Source organism: Tachysurus vachellii, chromosome 18 (assembly GCF_030014155.1).
Source record: "Tachysurus vachellii isolate PV-2020 chromosome 18, HZAU_Pvac_v1, whole genome shotgun sequence".
NCBI classification, from domain to species: Eukaryota; Metazoa; Chordata; class Actinopteri; order Siluriformes; family Bagridae; genus Tachysurus; species Tachysurus vachellii.
This window is the reverse complement of record NC_083477.1, coordinates 8,289,119-8,298,299: the sequence shown is the minus strand read 5'-3', so window position 1 is coordinate 8,298,299 and position 9,181 is coordinate 8,289,119. Positions and strand designations below refer to the sequence as shown.

At 35.2% G+C, this 9,181-nt stretch overlaps 1 protein-coding gene across 1 annotated transcript; it reads right to left on the bottom strand.

Annotated features, from left to right (window-relative positions):
• Window positions 1-6,763: 6,763 nt before the first annotated feature.
• hoxb13a (homeobox B13a) lies at window positions 6,764-8,639 on the bottom strand. Its single transcript, XM_060892469.1, has 2 exons — window positions 7,951-8,639; window positions 6,764-7,650 (listed from the first exon to the last, which is right to left on the bottom strand). Exons 1-2 carry the CDS (start codon window positions 8,615-8,617, stop codon window positions 7,403-7,405), a joined length of 915 nt encoding a protein of 304 aa, XP_060748452.1. The 5' UTR covers window positions 8,618-8,639; the 3' UTR covers window positions 6,764-7,402.
• Window positions 8,640-9,181: the final 542 nt, after the last annotated feature.

Genomic DNA, 9,181 nt, shown 5'->3' with positions numbered 1-9,181 from the left:
TATATTTCAGTGACACTTTACAGCCCGCCAACAGACAATTAAGCCAAATAATACGAACAATGTCCTGGGTGACTATCAGAGCGAGAACAATTCAATAAAGTGACTTCCTGTAAAACCTCCAGCCAGTGCCATCACTTATTGGCTAACCCAGTTCAAATCAGAAGATCTCTCTGAAATTTGACCTTGTTTATCTGTGAAGGTTGAAAACCCAAGAATAAGCCTCTGACATGTATCTGACATACATAATACTTTAGAAGATCTGTTACAACAGTTTTAAAGACATTTTTTAAATCAAATAGTATTTTATTCATTCAAGCACCACGTTAAATAAGGTGTTCTAGTAACCCCTTGTTAAAACAGACAAACAGTTACCACATAATACAGATAGTTAAAAAAAATGTTGTAAACCACATTTTAAAAATTCAACTGTGAAATATATATACGATTAATTCACAAACTGATCCAGGTATAAGCATGATATTCTACCACAAAGAAAGTTGTATAAAATATTATTTGTAGTCAAATATTTGCACAATTGCTTACTCAATGAAGTGTAAAAAATAATCAGTGAATAAATAGTGACGTTAAAATGTAACATATTTAACGGTCAAAGACTATAGATTATATAAATTCACATTTCTAATATCCCATCGATACAACAGTACAACTCATAATAACCACTAGCCCAGTGATAGCTCAACAAGTAGCTACAGTACAATTAACCACTACAGATTACAGCTTGATGCGCAAAATTTGGCTAATGCCACACAATTCAAAGTAATAATAAATGCAAATATAAAATTCATTTAAAAAAAATTAATGCATGCAATAAAATAGAAGGAAACACTAAACAAAAGAGACAAAGTGAATGTGTACTGGTAAATGTCACTGTTCACACATAGACAGTATAAATACACAGTAAGAATTGCATTGAAATGTGCATTATATGCGTTGATTTTTCAAATAATACATGTCACGTTTTACCTGCCAACAAGAAAACCTGCAGTAATCATATCAGGTCAACAGAAATGATACCAGTTAAACAGTGCTGATTGTGTTAATCTGGAGAGGAAATTTTCTTACATGTATGTTCATTAATTACTGGTGAGCCTAAAACATCATTATCCTTGTCAACTAATTGCAGGATCAGGGTCTGAGTTAACAACTAAATAACAGGCATATTGAAAGGTCACAGATCACAGGTAGCCACAGTGGGCAACACTATATATTTCAACCTTACCCTCAGCACCAAAGCTCCACAGGGTGCAAACTCCTGGTGTTGCACAGCACAACACAGCACCAATACTATATTCATGTTTCTGATGACAATACTATTGTGCATCTTATATTTGACACAGACAAGAGAAGGATCAGAGGAGAAGAGATTATAGGACCACATGAGGACAGAATTAGAAGGCCAAGTACACTTTGACAGAACAGAGAGACCATCTCCAGTTTTTAAATGCCTTTTTTCCAGTGACCTCACATGTTCCCAACACAGTTCCTAACAGTTGGGAGATCAGAAAAAAAGGCAGGTCACAGGTAGCCACAGTGGGCAACACTTTATATTTCAACCTTACCCTCAGAACCAAAGCTCCACAGGGTGCAAACTCCTGGTGTTGCATAAGACAGCACCAGTGCTATATTCATGTTTCTGATGACAATACTATTGTGCATCTTATATTTGACACAGACAAGAGAAGGATCAGATGAGAAGAGATGATAGGACCACATGAGGACAGAGTTAGTAGGCCAGGTACACTTTGACAGAACAGAGAGAGCATCTCCAGTTTTTAAATGCCTTTTTTCCATTGACCTCACATGTTCCCAACACAGTTCCTAACAGAAAAAATACCTTCTCATAAAATACATGTCCATGCATTGCCTGTCTTCATAAGAGATACCAGCTAAATAATAAAGTAAAATCAAAATAATGTTTGTGTGTGTGGGTGTGGGGGGGGCGTGTGTGTGTTAATTACATCAGAAGCCCGCTGGCAAATATATATCAACATTATGGCTTAATACAATGGCGCAACACAGTTTTTAAGTCATTATCATTACCAACTTTACCAAAAACAGGAAATGATGAAAAACTAAGAGTCGGTAAATAACAGAAGCCAAATTCATTCCAAAAACAATTCAACTTTATAAGGTCAACATAAATGTAGCGCCCTGTAAAATTTCACACATGACTTCAGTGCTGCATACCAATACATTTTTTATTGCAATGCCCTAAAGTTATGTTGATGTCGTTTGAAGCTGGCTGCTATTTAGTTGAATCACGTGATGGCATTATTCATGGGTGGTCTACAGTTCTCACTAGCTCCGACTTTTACCCCGTCAAGGAACTCTCATTCTGCGTTTTATGATTTCCACATTAGACCTACTCTTTAATATATTATATGAACAATTAAAGAGTTATTATTATTATTATTATTATTATTATTATTATTATTATTATTATTATTATTATTATTTGTAGTAGTAGTAGTAGTAGTAGTAGTAGTAGTAGCAGTGGTGGTGGTGGTGGTGGTGTTGGTGGTGAAAAAAACAGACGTGATCCACATCTGTGACAGTCGTTTATTTAAATCTATAGGTTGTAAATTCTAAAACAATAGTTTTAAATTGCTCTTAGCCATAATTGACTGAATGTACGCCAGTTATAGTAATGCATAATGTGTATTAAGAGATGCTTGTCAAACGTTTTCTATTCTATGATTATGGATTACATGAGTGGTTGAGATACCAAATTGAACACGTCGTGTTCAAGATTTAAATATGCAAAATAACTTGTTAAGCTAATATATAAACGCGTTTATGTTTTACTGTTCTTGTTTTGGGAAAACATTAATCAGTTCCATCACGAATTGCACTTAACATTTTGATCTTTCTATTTTAAAAGTGTTTCACAATGGTTTTACGCTCACCAAGAATTAAAAACTGCAGATTACAACGAAAGACATATTTTACACTTTAAGGAAACCTCGAAGGCTCATAAGTGCGTTTTTGGTAACGCTGTAGATCCGTTTGTGGGACCGTGTTCCAAACTCATAACTGTAAAGGATCCACATTCTTGCGTTGGTACGGTCAACTCTAGCTGTGGAAAAAAATTTCCACGCGTCGTTGGGGGCCTTCCGTGTAAAACCTTTTCTTCTCTACCTACGTATGTTGCTTGATCCCGCTGACCACTTCTGTCCAGACAGGGGCCAGACTACTTATTGTTTACAAGATGTCTCAAGTTCAACAGCAAAGTCCGTAACAAAAGCCAGTCCCACAAGCAGACGAGGCTAAAGTAAAGGGTAATACATAGAGGGGGTTTGGGGTGAGACTGATGGGTTACATGGGGGAGGGGAGTTGGACATGAACTTGAAAGCACTGTCCTCAGCATTCCTGGTACTGCAAATGAAAAGTTGTGCAGTGCCAGTAAGTCGCCGACTCACTAACATCGATCATTCTTAGTTTATTTGTTTTATTTATTTACAGTACAATAAGCCACATTCATGCCATCATATTCTTCTACTATGATAGCCAATTGTTGTTGTTTTTTTATTGATAATTAGCCAGGAAAGTAAATAAAATTGTTTAAATTTCACAAATAAAAAGCACCACGAGCTAACTAACGTAAGCTGTTCAATGTAATTCTCACCATACCATTAGATAACCTTTTGGCTCTGTTGTTTTCAGAATTTAGTACCGATGCGTATACATCCCTGTCGATGAATTTTAGGAAATTTACATGTGTCAGTAACAATGACATAAACATTTAATTACTTTTGTCCAGGTGCGATCACTTACTGATAAAGTCTATACTAACTCACCTGGTTAAACAAAATCAATAAATTGATAAAACATCAAATAAAAAAAACTTTCACTGTATTTTAAAATACCCTTACTTTAGACATAACATAGTCAGTATAGTGGCCAAAATAACTAAGTTTACGTTATGCTTACATAAACTATGTGTCTACATCATAACATCTAACTGCACCGAGCTATAAAATAATTGAATTCGTTTGAGGAACTACAAGAAAAATGTAAAGTGCTCAACCTTGAGCGGTTCATTAAATAAGATTAACTGTACTTTATATGTATATACTATATTATATGTATATAACATTACTATATATTATTTGTACTATTATGTAAAAAAAAAGGGGGGGCTAATTATAACGACACTTGCCACTCAACAACCAGTGTTCTTCAAAAAAATATAAAACTCTAATAATAAAGGTCCTTAACTTAAAACCTGGAAGCGATCAGCTTATTACTAACACTAGTATTTTTCTGCAATGTCTAAAATCATGTACATTTACACTACATTTATTACTTATTCTTTTTTATTTATTCAGTATTATATTGTAAACTATTAGGTAATTAAAGCAATGCACCGGCGCTTTTAATTTTAGTGAGTACTATAGGCGAATACAATCTCTGTTTCCGTTTACTTATTATTTGCTAGTAGAAACTTTGGTTTAGTAAAGTATTGAACATTCTCTTTTATTTGCAAGTCAGTGGAGAAGGTTGAACTTAGTGCAAGGTAGCTATTAGTTATGGTGGCTCAGCCAACATTTTGTTTAATTGTACAATGCCTCAATTGTCATATATAGAAATAGCTCTCTCTCTCTTTTTAAGTATCAGTCAAATGTATTAGATTACGTTTTAACTTATACTATTCAAGATATTACAGTCCTTTACCTAGTTACTAAAAACTTCTTCGTGTCCAGGCCTAGGTGTCTACCCATTCTTGAAAGACGGAAAAAATAAAATTATTTTACCCAGTTTAATGCAAAATTGAAAGTAAACATCTGAAAAGTGGGGTAGGTCTGCAACAGCACCTATCACCTACCTACAACGTCCTACATACAGTTTTCTCATCGGGGTGATGGTTTCACTCCACTTCACATATGCACCCCAGTGTAAGGTCATTCTCGTGATTCCAGAGTCACAAAATGCAATAAAACGCACTAAGAACTGAACATAGAACTGAAAAGGCCCTCATTAGTGACAAACACCAGCACCGAATAACATCTCGTAACAAAGGCTATTTTCTATATTTTAATTTAATTAATTACATTCAGAAAAAAATACAACGTAACTAATGCAGTACGTTACATTCAAGAGTAAATTAATCCATTCGTTACTCAAAAAATGCAGTTCTTATGTTAAAAAGACAGGGGCCGCCAATTTCCATTCTAAAAAGCGCACAAATCAAAGAGTGAGTGTTACACTTTTGATGATATACATACTACGTTGGTATGTATAGTTCTATAGTTCTGTATAATTCACTATGTGAATTATACAGAATAGTATATATTCTCTTATATCTGACTGACTGCATTTTCTATTTTTAGTGATGTTCCCTTATTAATTGAAGCTCTTCCAGTCATCCGAAATTTCTGCAGTAAATTGTTGGTTATACTTGCATCTATCGCCTTCTATTTGTAACTTTGTAAATATCTGCGTCTATATCTGTTGTATAGGTGATTCACCCATTAATTTCATTAGTGGTCTGTGAAACGATTGTTTGACTAGACTCGTGCGGGTTGTCCAATAAAAGAACTATTTACAAATCTTTCGTTAAATAGTTGATAAATAGGACTTTAGGTAAATGACTACAAAACAGCTTTGCCCTTTTTTTTTCATAATTTATCGTCACCCAGGTTAATTATCAGCTAAAGACGGACGACTAGAGTTGAATCGAATCCTGCTAGATTTTTCCCCAAATTTAAGTGATATCTGAGAATCAGAAAAGACAAGATCCACCGTTATATCTCTAAACACAACAAATAAGCAACGTTTTTAAACTTGTTTTGGCAAGTTCATTGTTAGTATGAAAGTTGCGTTTGCTGATGAATATTGCTTATTATTGTCTACAAGCTCCAACTTCCTAATGCCTTTACAATTTTTACAAAGACTTTTCTAAGTCTTTACAAACAAGTCACACCAAGATTATTATTCTTATAAGGTGTTTACAGGATTTCACTTAGGACCAGACTGAACAACTGAGGCAATTGATATAAGTAAACAGATAGAATTTGCAAGTTCTGTGTACGACTTGTGCACAGTGGACGCAGAGTGGACGCACAGTGGACGCAGAGCAAGCAAAAGCACACGAAGTAAACAGGGTGATATAAAGGTGATTATGTGAAGCTAACAGTAACACCACTAATCCATTTGAGTGCACTTTTTTGTTTTACCTGAAATGTAATAACCAGAAGGAAGATATTTATGTTTTGCAGTCCAGGATTTGGAGCGCAGTAGCTCTCTACAATTAGGCTACTCTCTCCAAAAAAACAAATAAATAAATAAAAAATTTTGATAGAAATATTCTTTAATCCTACGACCTACTATAGCCACAAAATTAGAAACATTTAATTTAATCCAAAACAAATTAATTAAATACTGCTTTTCAACAATGGCAGCAATGAGGTAAAAAAAAAAAGTGTCGATAAAGAGATCGAGAAAGGATTATATCATAATCTCTGAGAGTTATATTAATGCTAGTTATTAGTGCGTTTATGAATGGAATATCGACAATTATCTTAAGTACATGTGATTTCCAAGGTCAAGGTTAAGCGCTGATTTAATTGCTCTGTCTACAAGTCCGTCTCTCCCCCATCTCCCCCATCCATTGAAACATCTTGTGCCTCACCCGCAAAAGGACAAGGAAACACTCAGTTCTTGATCTATAAGTTCTTTTCTTTTTTTATTTACGCATTGCAAAGCACGATACGTTTACACAAGTTTTGTTTTAAATGGTTGCTCCAAGTAAATTTGTATGATATTTACAATATGGTGTATCATAAAGAAAAGTAAGTCCCGTGTCTAGGATTGTCAGGAAATGATGGGAAAAAAAAACTTAGAAGTGCTCATAAACTCGTTGCAAGTTGACAAGTAGACAACCTGACGCCCCAACAAGACTGTAATTTGTTTGAAATTAACATGAATGTAAATGAGACGTTTACGGGACAACACTTGACATATCTAATAGCACAATTTTACAAATTAGGTTATTATGAAAATTAGCTAAGGCAGTAAATTGCTTTAAAAGACTAACGTGATTTTTTTAATTGTTACATATATACATCCAATACATGTCGCATTAGTATGTTAAAGAATATTAATGAGTATATAGTTTAATAAGCTATATTTCTACTGCACTAACAACATCGACATGCCTAAAATTCTAACATTATCTTGTCTGTAAAATCCCACAAAGACATATTTTGGCATATTTGTGTTTTTTATTTTATAACAGTAATTGTTTACCCTATGTCATTCCTTAGTTCGCGATTAAAATACGCAAGAAAGAGCACAACCAATCCCAGTAAAGTCAAGTCAAGTCGATTTTTTCTGTAATATGAGTCACAGATATAAAAATGTCTTGTTGCACAAATGCCCATTATGGAGTGCTGTTCTTAACTTTGGCAACAAATTTCTTTTCCTTTACCCTCCTGTTCTGAAACCAGATTGTGATCTGCCTCTCGGACAAGTTGGTTACCGAAGAAATCTTCCTCCTCTTGTCTTTGGTGATGAACTTGTTGGCTGCATATTCTTTCTCCAGTTCCTTTAGTTGCACTTTGGTGTACGGTATCCTTTTCTTTCTACCTCGGCGAAAAGAGCCCCCGTCATGTTGGTGGGCAACAACATCTGGAACGAATAACAAACATGGTGAACACTTATGGGCTTGCTGGTTGTCTTTTAATTCTACAATCCAAGACCAGTCGGAACACTCCCTAAATCAATTTTCCCACATTTATGGTTTAAATATGTTTGATTTATACATTTTTTGCAGAATTGGAATATCGCTTTTAGAGGAAAAACGAGCCTTCCCTTGTAACTTACCAAAAATGAATATAAAAATAATGACTATAAAAATAATAAGAAATTACTACAAATTGCTATCTATTATTTATATTGCTATTTTTGGACATAACGGGATATTCATACCTGCCAATGCAGATTTCCACAGATGGCCGGCTTGGCTTTGGTCTTTGGAACAATACATTTGACCTCCCCATCCATTAGCCAGAGACCAAGGTTGGTAACTGTCCATATGAAGGAGACTATCGTGCCGTGGCTCGCTGGTCCCTAATGTCTGTACCACGGATACGTCCAAATAGCTCGCCATGGACTGATAAGGACCATGATAGCCATGATAAAAAGCGAACTCTTTGGCCCTTGTGGGATATTCTTCAGATGTGACCGGGGTGTCCATATATTTCTCCGCAGAGTAGCCAAGTGCGCTTGGTTGCGTGCAAGTCTTGAGTGAACCCCGCCCCATCCTGCAGGGATAATAGCTGTTGCCAAAGTAACCATAAGGTATAGGCCCCGTGGACGAAGCCTGAGGTACCGATGCACACGGAGTGCATTGCTTACTAGTTTCTCCTGAACTCGAGGTACTCATGTCCACAGAGGAATAGCTGGAACCATGCACAAGGCTGGAAGGATGACCGCTCAGGGCTGAGTGAGCTATCAGATTTCTGCACTGGTTGGCCGCGAAATTGCTGCTACCAACCAGACCCTCCATGTTCTTGTTAAGATCATCCAAGTTATTTTCATACACAAACATTACAGCATCTGCCCAACGAGGATTCAGGACCAGGGAGGTGGTCATAGCACGCGTACCATTCGGACGGAGAAATATCGCTCAAAGACCTCACTCCAGAGCAAGACACAAGGTTACATCGCCGTAGCTGCATTGACGCAATGGAGTAAAGTCAGAACTGGCGCGCATTGATTGGACGATAGGCATGTCACGTGATTGACAACTGACCCTGACGAATAAACAACAGATTTCGTTTGTCGCCTTACTGTCCTTAAGAACTATAGAATATATCCCGCATTCAGTGCGAGCTAAAGGATGGATATTTGGTTATATGCAAAGTGACAAAAATTTACCTATCTGTTTATCTATCTATCTATCTATCTATCTATCTATCTATCTATCTATCTATCTATATATATATATATATATATATATATATATATATATATATATCTATATGTGTGTGTATATATATATATATATATATATATATATATATATATATATATATATATATATATATATATATATATATATATATATATATATATATATATATATATATATATATATATATATGTGCATGTGTGTGTGTGATATATGTCACATTTAAAGATTGTATGTCTCTTGTCT